This window comes from Vanacampus margaritifer, chromosome 3, assembly GCF_051991255.1.
Source record: "Vanacampus margaritifer isolate UIUO_Vmar chromosome 3, RoL_Vmar_1.0, whole genome shotgun sequence".
Classification (NCBI taxonomy): Eukaryota; Metazoa; Chordata; class Actinopteri; order Syngnathiformes; family Syngnathidae; genus Vanacampus; species Vanacampus margaritifer.
This window is the reverse complement of record NC_135434.1, coordinates 29,293,068-29,310,697: the sequence shown is the minus strand read 5'-3', so window position 1 is coordinate 29,310,697 and position 17,630 is coordinate 29,293,068. Positions and strand designations below refer to the sequence as shown.

Genomic DNA, 17,630 nt, shown 5'->3' with positions numbered 1-17,630 from the left:
CACTCTCCGTCGTCCGATCGAACGTCCGCCTGTGCGTGCTCGGTTGCGCTCCGCGTTACGACACCGTCATAGCCGCCGCGTCAGCGGTTCCAATTTCGCCGTCAAGCTCGGATTCACCTTCATCATCATCGATGATGATTATCGTCGTCATCAATGTACTATTTTAGCGTTGGTCGATGCCTTTCGTCTTGTAAGCGTAGAGCTGCTTACAAACGCTCGCCATTGCCCGTTCCCTCCTCCATCTAGCTCCATCTAACGTCTTCTACTGCCGCGTCAATGCTTCCCAACCACGGAGTCACCAGCCTCATCTTCATCATCGATGATGATCATCGTCGTCAACAATGTGCTCTTTCAGCGATGCTTTTGGTCTTTGAAAAAAACGTCTCGGGCGTGAGCTCCTCGCAACCGGCCGCCATTTTTCCTTTGTCTTCCATTCTCATCTCCTGCTCGACGCTCTAGCTCCGCCTCTACTGACGCCCACCCGATCTTGTCAAAAGAGAGTCATCGCTGCCCTCTAGGGGCCAAAAATAGTCATTAGGCACAACAGACCGGCTGGAAACTTTCACCACAGCTCCGGAGGCCTTGCCCGCACCCGTTTCAAAAAAATAAAAAATAAAAAATTGGATGACGTCTTTAGACGTCATTGGCAGTGCTCCGTAGGTTTTTACTTGACGTCTATAAACGTCAATGGCAGTGAAAGAGTTAAAGGGACAACTGGTGAATGCACACAATCACCAGAAGAAATTAATCAATTTTTTTTATAACTATTATCGTAACCTATACTCAGAAACTAGCAAGCCTAACCCTGAGCCTATTGAGGCATTCCTCAGTAGCTTAAATATACCTCAGTTAACTACTGAATATAACGATATGTTAGAAGCACCACTTACTATAAACGAGTTGTACAGTGCTCTAGATAGTATGCCTAATGGCAAAGCACCTGGCCCGGATGGTTATCCGGCTATATTTTTTAAGCACTTCTGGTTAATGCTTGCTCCACTATTCTTAATAGTAGTAACAGAAATTAAAACTAATGGTTACATACGCCCACACATGACTACAGCAGCAATTAAACTTTTATTAAAGCCAGAAAAAGACCCCACCCTTCCATCAAGTTACCGCCCGATTTCACACACTGATATTAAAATTATCACTAAGGCTTTCACATCTAGACTAGAAACAGTAATCTCGACAATCATTCATAGCGACCAAACAGGCTTTATTAAAGATCGTCACTCTACTAATAATATTAGGAGGCTCTTTAACCTTATTAGCATGTCACAGCGGCATGCTAAAAAGGCAGTTGGATGCAGAAAAAGCTTTTGACAAAGTTAAGTGGTCCTTTCTCTTTGCTGTTTTAAATAAATTTGGCTTTGGGAAATCATTTATCCACTGGGTGTCAGTATTATATGATTCTCCTAAAGCTACAGTTACTACTAATGGGATTATATCTCAGAGTTTTACTCTACAGAGAGGCACAAGACAGGGATGCCCACTGTCCCCTTTATTATTTGCAATATTTATTGAACGACTTGCATTAGCCATACGCCAGGAAAGAAGGATTCAAGGAATCCACTCTGGGGTAAGAGAAGATAAAATTAATCTATATGCCGATGATATTTTACTTTATTTAGAAAAGCCTGCTATTTCGTTAGGGGAAGTATTTAACTTAATAACTAAATTCTCACAGTTATCAGATTATTCTATTAATTGGACAAAATCAACACTTCTACCTATTACAGAAAATCCATGGAACCTTGCAAGCCAGGACCCACACTACTCATTTCCTATAGGTACTTTAAAATACTTAGGCATAAAAATCGCACCTAAATTAACTGATTTAATTCATTTAAACTTTTTTTCACTTCTGGATAACATTTATAGTGACTTGGAGCGCTAGAATAATCTTCCTATTTCTCTAATAGGACAAATAGCCACCATTAAAATGAAAGTTTTACTCAAAATAAACTATTTTTTCTCAATGATTCCATTTAAACCTACGGCTAACTGGTTCCAGTTGTTGGAACCAGCAGTTACAAAATTTTACTGAAATAAAAAAAAAGCAAAGATTAGTCTATCTACTCTTCAGAAAAGTAAATCCAAAGGTGGTCTAGAGGCACCAAACTTTATGTACTACTACTGTATATAGCTAACCAGCTACAATATATCATTCTATGGGCACAACCCAACAGAGATACTAACTTGGCTGGAACTAGAACAGAAGGATTGTAATAACCTCAGACTTCTAGATTTACTCTTTATTACAACATCGATTAAGCGACATAATTGTTTTAAAAACCCAATGATTTCCGCCACCCTGACTGCCTGGTGGAAGGCACTAGAAATTACAAAAGCCCAAGTGGAGCCCTGTGAGCTTTCTCCCCTATGGCATAACCCCGACTTTCAACTTAACAACCAATTGTTTTATTTAGGTGTGTGGGAGCCGAAAGGAATTACACATCTCCACCATCTCTTCTCAGATAATATGTTTATATCATATACATCCTTGCTCCAAAAATATAAAATAAAAAACTGAATTTTTTTACATTATCTCCAAGTTAAAAATATGATAAAGAAACAAATTCCAACACTTCGGGGTACGCTCCAACCGCCTGTTTTAGCTAAAGATATTACCAAGCTTTCTCCGACAACAACAAAAAAACTTTCAAAAATATATGTTACTTTCATATACAGATGCTCCCCTACTTACGAACATTCGAGTTACGAACAACGGTACATACGAACATTTCTGCGCGTACAGTATGTCGAAAAATGTTTGGAAAGAAATGCTGTAAGTTAGATTTTGTATTGCGCGTAGTGCTTCTCTCCGCCGCTAATACCGACGATTGGCGCTGTGAGAGCTCATTGGAGGCTGAGCAACGTGGCGAGGAGGAGGAGGAAGAAACGCCGGTCCCCATGAAGCAGGAAATAACTTTTGAAGCCGATTCCAGCGACGACGAAGAATCTCTCATGATATAAAATCCTCCTCTTCCTCCTCCTCCATCATCTCCTTAAGCATCGAGTACATCTTCCAAAAGTACAAGCCTTAAACAAACTTATATAAACCTTCAATATACTTATATAGGCTTTAAACATAAATTAGAATACAATATATAGCACTGAAGCAACTTACGAACAAATTCACCTTACGAACGATCGTCCGGAACGTAACTCGTTCGTAAGGTGGGGAGCGTCTGTACTGATAAAATGTCTCCTGCCCTTCTTGTCGTCTCCTTCCCCCGTCCCTTCCCCCTCCCCTGTCCGCCTTCCTCCCCCTCCCCTGGGCCGGGGGCTCCATTCGTGGATCGGGGCCGGGAGGGCGGGTGGATTGGTGTTGTGCACGCCCCGCTCCGGTGGACCTCCTGGCACCTCCTGGCGAGCCCTATCGCCTCGCCGGGCTGGTCCCATATGCCCGCCGGGGTCCCGGTGGGGTGGATGGGGGTTTGGTGGGCGCTGGTCGCTCCTCTTAACTCACTGCACTAGTTTTGCACAATACACTTTTATAGACATATAGGACACATAACACACTTTGGGGGGAGGGGGGTAGGGTGGAAACACCGTCTTCGCCCTGTCTGGGGGTTTGGGGGCGGCTGGGGCTGGATTGGGGTGGATGGGGGGCGGGGGTCATGGGGGGAGCGGGGGCTGTGGATCGGTGGGGTTCTTGGCGGGCCTGCAGTGCCCCGTCCTGCTGCGTTGGGTTGGGGGCGCGGGCCGCGTTGGGGTGGGGGGGCGCTCCTGCTCCTGGGTTTGCTCTCCGGCCGGTGGCCCCTGCGGGGCCCGGGGGTCGTCCTTTGGCGCTGCCGCGGCCTGGGGGGCCCTGAGGTGTTGCGCTTGCTCTGTCCTGGCGGGGGTCGACGGCTCCCCTCTTTGGTGGAGATTTTCATGCATGCCAGATCCACCACACCAGCATTTATCGAAACTCACACACAATCTTCCTCAAGTCATTGAATCGGCGGAGGCTGGTGTCTGTGGATCTCACTCTGCTTCGTCTGTCCTTCCTTCCTTTCCTCAGTCTCTCCTTTGGTCTCTCGAGGTCTCCCTGATTTGTTGAAATTTAGATGTCTCTGGGGTTGGTGAAGGACTCTGGTTGGTGGCCTGGTGGGTGGTGTCTGGTCGGTGCTGGATTTCACTTTCCTTTCTTTTCTTTGGTCCTTTCTCGGGTTTCCTGACGGCCTCACGACTCTGGCTGGAAGTGTTCGGTTTAGGGGAACGGTATGGGATTTTTTTTTTAAAGGTTTTAGGTGAACTAATAAACACACACACACACTCGCACGCACGCACATACACATAATCACCCACATACAAAAAAATATATACAAAAAAAAAATATATATATATAAAAAAAAAAAAAGGAGAGCAATGATGATGACATGTCAAATCGGTAAAATTACCGAATGAACAATACTGAGCTCTCCAGAAGAAGAAAAAAAAAGAAAAAAGAATAGGGGTGTCAAACTCATACTAGCTCAGGGGCCACATGGAAGAAAATATTATACCAAGTGAGCTTGACCGGTAAAATCATGGTACATAAATTAAAAACAATTGGTGTCACTTCGTCAGTTCTACACATATGTGCAGGCCAGCCCTAAATAGCGGGGCATAACTGTAAATGTATTGTTCCCAAAAAATAATACAAATTAAAATGGAACACGGCAACACTTGGCCCATATGAGTTCTGGGTATTTTTTTTATTGTATCTACCTGTTTTGCATATATATTCCCAAAATGCATTGTGTGACGTAGTTAATGAAGTTAGCTCCAGCTCAATTCTGTGCACAAATTGCATTGCTAATCTGAGAATTGCTTGTGAAATTACAAATTTATGTTTTGATTTTGGCCGTCTGATTACTTCGTCCGACATTACTCTTTTTTTAATTTATTTACAAGATCATCTCACGGGCCGGATTAAACCTCTTGGCGGGTCTGATCCGGCCTGCGGGCCGTATGCTTGACACTCCTGTTTTAGAATATGGGTCCAAAATAATTTTTTGTAGGTCTTGGGCTCCATTGAATGGGAAATAACCATGGTTTGATATGTCCTCATGTAACCTCTTATATAAGGATATGTTGTTGTCCTGATCCGCGATCACTCACGATGCTGCATGAAAATATAAAAGTGAAGTAGTGCTTTCCACAAAACACTCATGTACCTAAAAACAATTCAACAAAATCAGTTGTTTTCTTGACGAACAGCGCCTTGCAACGCTCACAGCGATTGACGAAACTCACAAACTTTGTATTGTGACATCATGAAGGCCTAAACACTCTTCTGAGCAAATATGAGATAGATCCAAGTTAACGTGGTTGGAGAAAAACGTCGAAGAACTTTTTTTTTTTTAAATGCCAGTACACACTGCCACACAAAAAAACTACAAATGTGCTGACTGCTTTATGGCATATGTCCCTTCCCCCATTCGTTAAAAAGACTGCAAAAAGCTGCAAAACAACTAAAAAGATTTGTCTAAGGAGACAAAAAAGAACAAAGAAAAAGGGAAGCTACCTGGATAAAAGGACAGCAACATTGCCTCGGCTTTCATTCACTGCCGTGACCTCAAAAATGACTGCGCATGTCCTCATTGGAAATGTGGTCTTCCTTCAGACATAACATTACCACTTTTGACCATTTGTCACCGCCATAATCAACATAAAGTGAAAGTTCCTTAGTGTTGCTTTAAGGCTAGCCACCGAAGTAACACACTATGAACACTACGTAAAAGCATACTTACTTGCCTTCATAATTGTGACTATAACTACAGATGTGCAGTTTAAATCTTTGTCCTTCTTGGAAGATTTGGATGACTTTACTTGAATGATACGACTTCCATATTTTAAAAAAAAAAGGGAGGTAATTCGGGCAGGGATCGAGAGGAAAACACACCAATTTTGCTGAGAGAAAATACGACTGGAAGTTACCTAAACGTAAATGTCACTTGACAAGTTTGTGGTATTTAACCCATTGTTGGAATATAACTGCCTCAAAATTTCATATAAAGCCCATCACTAAATTTTACCAAATAACTTGCAAAACAAATTTCAAAAAAGAGAAAGTGACTACGAACTGAGAGAATGTTGTTGTTTTTTTAAACCAACTAACTAAACTAAAGAATAGAACAAAACAAAAAGAAAGATTTATTTGAATCCAGTGGGTGAGTCTCTGGAACAATCTTGACTGTAAAATCAAAACATCTTCATCCATTTATATGTTCAAGAAATGTATAAAAGCACAATTATTACAAAAATACATATTACATTGACATGTAGCAATCAATTATGATATTGAATTTATTTTGTAAAACTGTTGTTTGTAAGGTGTACCTTGCCCATATCTGTCATTCATTTTGTATTTATTAGGGGCAGATGTTATAAGTTTTACTTCTTTTAAGGATGAAATAAATGAAATGAAATGTATTGGTTCTTTTTTCCATGTCCACTGTACAAAGCAAAAGCATAGCCTGGAAGAACAGTCAAAATCAATTTGAATATCAGACTGACTTACTGAGTAGATAACATCAAAGTCTGGTGCAGTGAAAGGTTCATCCATTAAGTCTTCAAAGTAATCAGCCAGGGCATCCAGCGTCTCATCAGCCAGCTTCTCATAGGCTGCCTCTGACAACTCACTGGCAAACAGATTAGAAAATCTTTCAATGATAGCGATGATGACAATTGTCACAGAACATATTATTTGTGCTGTGGTTACTTTTTATCCTGAGAGGTGTTCTCTTCCAGTCTTGAAGCTGACAGATGGATAATTCTCTTACATCTTTCAGTATCAACTGTTAACGCAAACCACTGTGACAGAAAACAGTAAATTCAGTTGATAGACATTTTTGGTTTAATAAAGGATCACAACATATTTCCTTTTAGCATGTAAATGATTATCCGGTTGTAAACATGTATTTTAGAAGTACAGTTGTGCTTTGCTATTAGGGATGGGTACCAACTAGCCCCAGTACTACACTACTTTGGAGCTGAATTACTAAATAACACACAGCTAAAAATTCACTTTCCAGAATTTGATTAGGCAGTGTGTACAGGAGTCAAAATTTCTAATTAACTAATTTGCTTCCAAAATCGCATAAATACGTTCTATTTTAAATGTTTTAAGTGTCTCAAAGACATATTTATACGTTTTTTCATAGGGCTGAACGATTCTGAAAAATAATCTAATTGTGATATAAACGTATTATCTGAGAAAAGATGGTAGAGATGTGTAATTCCTTTCTGCTCCCACACACCTAAATAAAATGATTGATTGTTAAGTTGAAAGTCGGGGTTTTGCCATATGGAAGAAAGTCAACTAAACTCCAAGTTCATTTTGACCTATAGAGTACTACAAAGAGCTAGTAATAGCTAGACAACAATACTTTCCTGAAATCATTAGTAAGAACCCCAACAATACACACACTCTATTTGCCCTGGTCGACAAACTCACAAATCCCCCAAACCAAAGAGCGCCAGAACTCGTCTCAACAGATAAATGCAATGAATTTGCCTGCTACTTTAGTGAAAAAGTACAAGCCATCAGGTCAAACATTGTCACAAACCAGCAAAATGACAAAATGATGCAGCACTTAAAATCACCTAAGAATAATTCAATTATCATGACAGAATTTGACTCAGCAATTGAAACCTTCAATTAGCTGTCTTGACTCATAACCTTTTGGGCCCGGTTGTTTAATTCTCGGTTATTTTAACCATTGTTTAACCCCTAACCGACGGTTAAATTCTTAACCCAACATTAACTAACTGACCGTTAAATATGCGTTGTTCAAAACATAGTTAGTCACGCTGTTAGTCCCACAATTCCTCTTTTTGTTTACTTCCGGGTTGGCGAAAGGAATGGATACAATCCAAACGACCAACCAAACAAACGTTAATCAATCAATGATTAAAGCAAGTTTTTGTGAAATTATTTATTATTATTTATTTATTTATTATAATTATTTTTTTTCTACTGTGTGTATTTTCAGTGAATATTTTGTGTAATATTTTTGTATTTTTGCCAATATTTTTGTAGCATAGAATATTGCATGTTTTTGTTTGATTTTGTTTCTCATATTTCTTCGTGTTTTTTCTAAAGTTCTAAAGTAATTGTATTTTTGACAGATTTGTATTTTTTGTGTAATATTTTTTATATAATTGCTTTTATTTGTCTTGTTTTGTATTTACATACTTCTAATATGTGTGTATTTTTTATCTAATACTTGTAATTGTGATTAATAATATTTGTAACTACTGTTTTAAATTCAAATTAATTAAAAAATTATTATTATAATATTAAATTTTAATTAATTTAATGTAAATAAATAGCCGCTATTCACAGTGTTTGTTTGATTATTGACGTTAACGCAAACAAGAAACATTACAGGTAACCTCTCTTTGGAATCACCTCCCACTAAATGTTGGGAAAGCCCCCTCTGTCCGTTTTTAGAACCCATCTTAAAAAACACATTCTTATTATTTCTCTTTTGACTCAGCATGAGACTTGGCATTTACTGCTAAGCGGTAGCGTGTGCATAACTCTTCATCAGAATAATCACCAATGTCAAAGCCAAGCCCTCTATAGACTCTCTTTTTCTTGCGCTCAACGGGCATCATAAAGGCAGCATTAGCCACGGACACAAAGTTAAAGACACTAATAAAAAGTTAGCGGCGGTCCCTAGATGTGTTAACTTTAACAGCAAGTTAACAGCAGGTTAAAGTTAACAGAGTTTTGAACAACAAGATAACAGTGCTGTTAAAGTTAACGGCCGGTTAAATCTACTTAACCAGTGGTTAAAGACATATCTGAGTTTTGAACTGGCTTTTTCAGAACTATTGTGAAATCTGTTCAAATCGATTTACAGCAAATAATCTACTGCTCACTTCAATCAGGTGAACTTCCTAAATCCCTGAAAGTAACCGCCGTTAAAAACCATGCTTAAAAAAAAGAGAGAATGCTGGATGTCTCCCTGCTAACAAATTATAGACCCATCTCAAACCTTCCCTTCTAACAAAAATTGTTGAAAAAGTGTTTTTTAATCAACTCCGCAATTTCCTGAGGTCAATGAACTTTTTCGGCCCAAAATTTTCATTTGGGTGCATCTCTAGTGCAATGTTTGCTTAGGCCGTAATAACCCGGAATATGGTCCTCACAAGATAACACAAACAAGAACACACACACCTGTCCGTTACCATCTGGTCACAATTTTTTTCTAGTGCACAGATTCATTTATTTTTTTTAACACCGGAAGCAAAATGTACCTTATTTGTTGCATCATTGACAATTGAATGCTGTGTGTGTTTTGGCACTGTGTGAATCCACGCAGTACGAAAGCCGTGAAGCTGTGAACAAAACGAAAAGTGATAAGTTAACATTGAGTTCAGGTATTTCAGTTCAATTGTCTTTCAGACAATTGGCTCCCATTCCGAGCTGTGGGCAGTAGGACAATGTTAGTCCAGTACTCTCTTTCCATTTGCAGATTTGTCAGACATACAGCTACATCAAAATTGTTCAACTCCTGCCATTTTTACCTAAAACGTCTAAAAAAAGGTCCCCCCAAAAATAAATTTTAAACTGTTCTTTAACCAATTGGAGTATCAGAATAGTTTTGGTCTGGGGTGGGGCGCCATCGGTTGGGGCAGTCCGCAGTATAGAGCAGTGCTGCGGTCCCATGTCTGTGTCCCCGCCGCGCCACCCACCCCCTATTTTTTTTTTTAATGCACCACATGCACTCACTGACATGCCTGGGAGGCGGGTGGATCGGGGCGTGGGGATATCATTTCCCTCTGCTCCGGTTCACCTGCTCCCAATTTTAATGCACCACACACACACACACTTGTATATAAACTTGGTGGGGTCACATTCAAGGTTTAGGGGTAGAGTTCGCCAGTCGGCGAGCTGGCGAACTCAGTTACAGGGTTAGCTTTCACTAAGAACGCTGGAGTGACGACCGGGGCCTTTCTCCACTGGGCCTGGGGTTCGGGGGTGCCGCCCGTCCCTCGGAGTCCCCATCTCCCCTTCTGCCCCCGGTGTTCCGTCCCTCCACACGGTGTGGGGTGGGGTGGGTGCGGATGCCCTCTCCGCTCCGCTGCCCGGCCCCTCTTCGGCGCCGATGCCTGGGTGCGGGGGATCCCCGGGATCTGGGGGTCGGGGGCTGGGGGGCTGCCGGTTGGGGGGGGGAGGTGTCTGGGGGGTCAGGGGGAAGCGGGGGCTGTGAACCTGTGCGGGCCTGCAGTGCCCCGTCCTGCTGCGTTGGGTTGGGGGCGCGGGCCGTGTTGGGGTGGCGGGCGCTCCTGCTCCTGGGTTTGCTCTCCGGCCGGTAGCCCCTGCGGGGCCCGGGGGTCGTCCTTTGGCGCTACCGCGGCCTGGGGGGCCCTATGGTGTTGCGCTTGCTCTGTCCTGGCAGGGGTCGACGGCTCCCCTCTTTGGTGGAGATTTTCATGCATGCCAGATCCACCACACCAGCATCTATCGAACCTCAGACACAATCTGCTTCTTCCTCAGGTCATTGAATCGGTGAAGGCTGGTGTCTGTGGATCTCACTCTGCTTCGTCTGTCCTTCCTTCCTTTCCTCAGTCTCTCCTTTGGTCTCTTGAGCTCTCCCTGATTTGTTGGAATTTAGATGTCTCTGGGGTTGGTGAAGGACTCTGGTTGGTGGTGTCTGGTCGGTGCTGGATTTCACTTTCCTTTCTTTTCTTTGGTCCTTCCTCGGGTCTCCTGGCGGCCTCACGACTCTGGCTGGAAGTGTTCGGTTTAGGTGAACGGTATGGGATTTTTTTATAGGTTTTAGGTGAACTAATGAATACACACACACTCGCATGCACACTCGCATGCACGCACGCACACACACATACTCACCCACATACAAAAACAAAAAAAAAGTGAGAGCAATGAGCAAAAGAATAGTTTTGGTCTCTTTTTAAAGATAAGACTTTCTCCCCAACAGACGGAGTCAGGACTTAAAGTTAAAAAAAATCCTGAGCCTGAACTTTATTCCGGGGAGTGGTAGTGCAGTGTCCATCGTACCGATTGACCAACATCAAGCCATTACTATTCGATTCATGGCCGTGGATGGACTGGGCATTTGTAAAACTCATGAAATTCCAGATGGCCAGTCCTCGCCAAGTGTCGAGTCATCTCTTTCATTATCCATTTATATATTATGTATAGTACACTACAGCATTGCGGGTTGCAGTCCCCTTTATAGTGCTACAGCTATCGAATATTTTGGTACCGAGTATTCAAATATCCTACAGAAAATTATATTGAATAATCAGGTATTTAGATATAGATTACCTAAAATAAAATAAATATGATAAAGGGGCAAAGGTAATGTAATGCTTAAGTTTGAAAAAGAAGAATGAAAATTCAAAAGGATTGAATTTCATATATTCATAAGGTTATGATATACTTGACAAAAAGAATAGTGTTCAAGAACAAAGTGTTCCAACGTGAAGGGATGAATGGGCGTAAGGCTATGATTATAGTTTTGAGTACAGTGTTTCCCACACTATGTTAATACTTGGGTGGGCCACCCAAGTAATGGCCACCACAAAGTTTTCAAGAAAATGTATTAAAAATTTAGATATACCGCATGTAATGTTAGTTCGCCGTCACTTTGTGGATCGTGAGGCAAGAGGAGCGGTAGTAACAGGACTGAGGCCCACCCCCATCCCCGCCTGACTGTGCACCCACCCAAGTAGTTTTCAAATCTGTGGGAAATGCTGGTAGTTTTGATAGTGGAAAAAAATATTAAGTTTTAAAATCAATGAATAATTGTGTAATTAATTGTGATTTTAATCTCAATCAAAATAATGGTGATTATTATTTTTCCCATGATCGTCAAGCCCTACAATCCAGGCTAGGGCTGAACGATTAATTGCATTTGCAATTAAATCCCGATTTGACAAAACACGATTACGTAATTGTGAAAACTGCAATTTAAATGCTCACTAAAACTGAGTGGAAGGAGAAAAAGGGGGGGGGGGATGCAGGAACGTCACTACTGTAACTAAAGCCTGGCGCCATAAGTACACATAATTTTCGGTGACTTATTTTGTCTCATGAGACCTTGAGATGAGTGTCTAACATGTTTAATCTGTTTGATCTTGGTTTTAAAACAAAACTTCACCGTTGTATGTTATGACTTTTCGGTTGCCGTAGTGTCGCGTATTTTATTATTATTTTTTTTTTCTCTCTTTTTCTGGAGAGCTCAGTATTGTTCATTCGGTAATTTTACCGATTTGACATGCCATCATCATTGCTCTCTTTTTTTTTAATCTTTTTTTTTTTGTATTAATTTTTATTTTGTATGTGGGTGAGAATGTGTATGTGCATGTGCGTGTGTGCCTTGCGGGTGAGTGTGTATTCATTAGTTCACCTAAAACCTATTTAACGATTCGAACACTTCAGAACCCAGCCAGAGCCGTGAGGCCGTCAGGAGACCCGAGGAAGGACCAAAGAAAAGAAAGGAAAGTGAAATCCAGCACCGACCAGACACCACCAACCAGAGTCCTTCACCAACCCCAGAAACATCCAAATTCCAACAAATCAGGGAGACCTCAAGAGACCAAAGGAGAGATTGAGGAAAGGAAGGAAGGACAGACGAAGCAGAGTGAGATCCACATACACCAGCCTTCACCGATTCAACAACCAGGGGAAGAAACAGATTGTGTCTGAGTTTCGATAGATGCTGGTGTGGTGGACCCACGACCCCCCTGCCCCCCATCCACCCCAACCCAACCACAGTCGCCCCCAGGCCCCCAAACCCTCAGAACCCCCCCCCCCCCCCCAAAACCCCCCCACATTAGGACGGACAAAATGATTATTGCTCCTCATTATCTTCGTCATCGAATTAACGAGGCGCCGGTACCGCTGCTGCAGCCTCTTTTGATGTACATGTACAGGGAGTCCTCAAGTTACGTCGTACACGAGTAACGTGGCCTACGTCGTTTGGACTTTACGGCGCCCGTGCCTCGTCCGTAGCACCTTCTTTTTTGTTAATTTCCCACAGTAATCACGCCATTTTAAAGTTATTTAAAGTTGTGTTGTTGCTACCTCGAGCAACGGACGTTCATCAGCCGGTCGGGTCGCCATCAGGCGCGTCACATTTCCATGTTTATGTTAAAATTAGCACCGCTCGGAAACACGAAATATTGGTTCCGGCTCTTCCGGGTCACGCAAATATGTTTTTTTTTAAATTACTGTACATTGTATTTAGATGTAAATATCGACTTTAACGGGGAAATACGACTTAAATCAAAATTTGGGTTACATCGCCAGCGTAGGAAAGGAAATCCGCGGTAACTTCAGGACTCCCTGTATTGTAGCGTTGGTGAACTAATCAGGCCAAGCGGCGAACTAACATCCACTCTTTAATGACAATTTGCATGTAGCTGTCGGCCGTAACCACGCCAGAACGCACCAGCTCTTAACGTGCTTAGCTTACCAAAATAAAAGTCTGTGTCTCGATGGTGACGAGCGCCGCTGTTGACAAAATTATTTGCAGAATCACTGGATGGCCATATATTATTGTGAAGTTGGCCTTCTCACCACGTGTTACCATTATGAACACGCACATGTTTACAGGAGGAAAACTTGTATAGTTTTTTATTAAATAATTATAACTGTAATTCAACAAAAGATGCAGGGGTTTTCCTTAGGGATGCACCGAAATGAAAATGTTTGGCCTAAACCGAAAACCAAAAAAGAAAAATGCTTGGCCGAAAACCGAAAAGCCAGAAAAAAAAAGAAGCCAATTTTTACTCTCATTGCATTTCTTCTTTGCCTTTTGGCTTTTCCCTTCTGGGGTCGCCACAGCTAATCAGTTGCCTCCATCTAACCCTGTCCTTTGCTCTCACACCAATTACCTTCATGTCTTCTTTAACTACATCCATAAACCTCATCTTTAGTCTTCCTCTAGACCTCTTGCCTGGCATTTGGAATCTCAGCATCCCTCTGCCAATATACTCACTATCTCCCCTCTGGACATGTCCAAACCATCTCAGTCTATCATTGCATTTATTATAATTATTTACAATTATAAAATATTTATTTAGCACTGGCATTTTAACAAAGCACAGTATAAATTGAAATGTGCCCACACTGCAGACATGTTGGCTAATGGTACAACACCAAACAAGGGTTTGAGCTGCTGCGACCGACCGGTGCAAACTCACAAGGTGAAAAGCCAGCGAGAAGAAAAGGCGGACACTCACCCCCGCGGTTTTCTGCTTGCGTCACCACAACCTATTTCGGCCATATTCTTTCGGCTTTCTTTTTTTTTTTTTTATGGAGAGCTCAGTATTGTTCATTCGGTAATTTTACCAATTTGACATGTCAGCATCATTGCTCTCCCTTTTTTATATATATATATATATATATATATATATATATATATATATATATATATATATATATATATATATATATATTTTATTTTTTTTACATTAATTTTTATTTTGTACGTGGGTGAGTATATGTATGTGCATGTGCGTGTGAATGTGTATTCATTAGTTCACTTAAAACCTATTTAAAAATCCCATACCGTTCACCTAAACCGAACACTTCAGAACCCAGCCAGAGCTGTGGGGCCGTCAGGAGACCCAAGGAAGGACCAAAGAAAAGAAAGGAAAGTGAAATCCAGCTTTAAATCTGCTTTAATTTTATTTCGGCCGAATGCCGGTAATGGCAAAAAATAGCCATACGGACAAACATTTTCTGTAGCCGAATATTGGGTGCATCGCTCGTATTCCTGGCTCAAAATGAGGTAGAGGTGGTATCATCCTGACTATGATGGTTGTCTACCAATACCAGGTATCGGTGCCAATACCAGTCTGATTTCAAAGTATCAGTACTCGCGGCGATGACCTATGATGATCAGCCGCCATTTTACAATCTAGGACAAGAAATGAGAAATTATATGAATACAGAGTTGCCATTAATTTTAGCTTCGGTTGTTGCTTCAGGTCTTTCTGGTGCACTGCTCTTGATATAGCGCCTCAATAATGGCGCAACACTGCAACTGCAGTTAAAATGCGTTGCTGCCAAGCTCAATCAACACAGCTGGAGCGAAGTGTTTAGCGATATCAGTGGCTCAGGCTAGAGGTAGCGAGCAAATTAAGTGGAGGTGGCCGCCTCTGAATTTTGTACACAGGAAAAACCCTGAGATGCCTCTGCCAAATCTAATATTGGGGTTTAAGGAACTGAGCGATAAAAGAAAAAAAGGGGTCTTCAAAGCAGCACATACCGTCCACTTGTTCTTTTTTCTTCTTTTTTTTTTTTTTACTTGTTAAAAAATAGTGACCACCCCGCCACAACCCCCAAGCCCCAGGCTCTATACAAACTGCCTACGAGCTGTACATGTCTAATCTGTATGTATATTTGTATACCGTATAGTTTATACAGTAGTCTGCTCTAGCGATCGGATATCCAGACATATATTCAGATCAGTGCATTAAACAGTGTCAAGCTAACAAAAGGGTAATGATTATTTAGCTTCACTGTATTTTACCTCGATAAATTGTTTCAGATTGGATGGGGAATTCTTGCAGGCGGCTAGCTCGTGGACTTTAGGTTTACACAGGACACAATGCATTCGCCATGAATTGTTCTTCGAGCCGACCAAGGTGAAGCATTTCCCGCAGGTAAGGCCATGGGTGGGTGGACTGGGTAGCCAGCCGACTCGCTAGCTCCTTCTAAGTCGCGTCCATAATGTTAACAGTTTCAATCTTGTTTCAACTTTGACACTCTCCATCGCGTCATCTCATAGGTTGAGATAGAGCCTATCACAAGCGGGGATGTCGGGGACCGTGTGTGGAACATTGACGGCAATTTTTGCGCTCCTCTTTTTAATCGCTGTCGTGCACGTAAAACAAAAGTAACGGGTAACAACCCACTGTTTGGAAAATGTATCGAAAAGTACAGATACTGTTTTTAAAATTTAACGGATAAAAGTAAAAAGTATTCTAAAAAATAAATACTCTGTAAATTACAAAGTACTGGAAAAAACTACTCAAGTCCAGTAATATATATTTTTTACTTAATTACTTCCCATCTCTGATCATACAAAGCGTTACACATGGCCCCCATACATCCTAGCTCAAGTAGAGAATGTCAGTACTTTACCCATTTCTGGGGAAATCCCTATACTAAACACCCGTTTATACAGTTTATCAGCCAGAAGAGAAAAAAAAAGTTACTTTGGCATTGAGCACCCCTTTAATAGTCCTTGTACAATTCATGGCAAAATAAGGCTAGGTAGAGAGTTAATAAAAAGCGGCTAAGAAAATGGATGGATGGATGGATGGATAGAGAGTTAATAATAATAATAATAATAATAATAATAATAATAATAATGCATCAGATTTATATAGCGCTTTTCTATTTGATCAGATACTCAAAGACGTTTTACAATGGTTGCCGTCACGGCAAAATTAACACTTCGTATTGAAAACACGGCGTGAAGCATTGACAGTGATCGAAGACTAACATTAACATTGCCCCAACTGCCACATCTGGAAGCGAGTTAATACCGTAACAGCAGAAAAATCTGATGCTGCTGTTAAGTTACGTTAGCTTTGCTAACGTAGTATAGTGTAGGCAGCGAGTTTTATCACATACTGTACCTGCTTCGAGACATTGATCCTAAGAGTCATCAATGCTGTCGCCATGTTGTGGTGTCTGTCTCGATTCCGCCATATATGAGAAAATATCCCCTTGGTTTTTGTGAAAAAGATCATAACTTGACAATTGTCCTCTTCGGATTCTCGTTTTTTTTGTTTGCCTCTGAAGGTTGCTATCCTAGCCGAACGAGAAGACCCGGAAGTACTGAAGCATGCACGCGCAGATCATGAAGCGACCGCAAATCGTGCAGTGACAACTTGACTGTCCGAAGCTGTCCGAATGTGCACACAACTCCCTACATAGGGCACTTCCACTGATCTGTATGTATAACTGGATAACTGGACGCTCTTCAATGAAGTGTTCACTTAATAGAGTTGCAACGAAGGTTGGAGAGCAGGGTTGTTGTTGTCAAACATCAACAAAACAGTGCAACAATAGAAAAAAAAAATATATATATATATATATATATATATATGTTACTTAGACATTTAACTTATACAGTATATCTCGCACATGCATTCAAAGTCCTCAGCCCTTTTATTCTGACAGGCATTTATTGATTGCAAATATAACTACTGAAAAAAGTGGCTTGTGATTTCCAAATTTACATTTATGTAAAGCTTTGCTAATAAAATAAGCAGAGTTACCAAAACACAACTTTATCTTTGTTATCTTTACCACACTTTACAAAATAACCATACATAACATGCTCAGAGAACAATACAAAATTTGCAATAAGGTTACCACAAATAAATCTTACTTCATTCTTCTTGGAGAGCGCAGGTTACGAGAAGAATCTAGCTCACTGATCTCGAATATATAACTGGATAGCCGATAGGCCAAGACTTTTGAAGCCGTGAGGCCGCCTGATTAATACTCCCACGAAACGTTTCTCGGCGTACGATCCTATAGGAGGATCCTGTGTAAGGTATTGTTTATGTTTCGCCCGTTGCATCGCGGGATACTGTGCAGCAAGATACAGCGTGTTTTACATGTAGTTCGACGGTTTTGCACATTTGGAGGA

The 17,630-nt window shown here is 41.3% G+C and overlaps 1 protein-coding gene across 2 annotated transcripts in view; it reads right to left on the bottom strand.

Annotated features, from left to right (window-relative positions):
• The window catches only part of fxn (frataxin), a 42,425-nt gene extending 25,514 nt beyond the window's left edge, over positions 1-16,911 (bottom strand). Inside the window, exons 1-4 of one of the 2 annotated variants that reach the window (XM_077562291.1) lie at positions 16,609-16,910; positions 9,244-9,324; positions 6,698-6,789; positions 6,497-6,617 (exon numbers count right to left, since the gene is read on the bottom strand). In XM_077562291.1, coding sequence (XP_077418417.1) covers positions 6,497-6,617; positions 6,698-6,789; positions 9,244-9,324; positions 16,609-16,722 — 408 coding nt within the window. In that variant the 5' untranslated portion in view covers positions 16,723-16,910. Of the gene's footprint in view, positions 1-6,496; positions 6,618-6,697; positions 6,790-9,243; positions 9,325-16,608 lie in introns of both variants that reach the window. The other variant, XM_077562292.1, reaches the window with a different exon arrangement.
• Between the last annotated feature and the right edge of the window lie 719 nt (positions 16,912-17,630).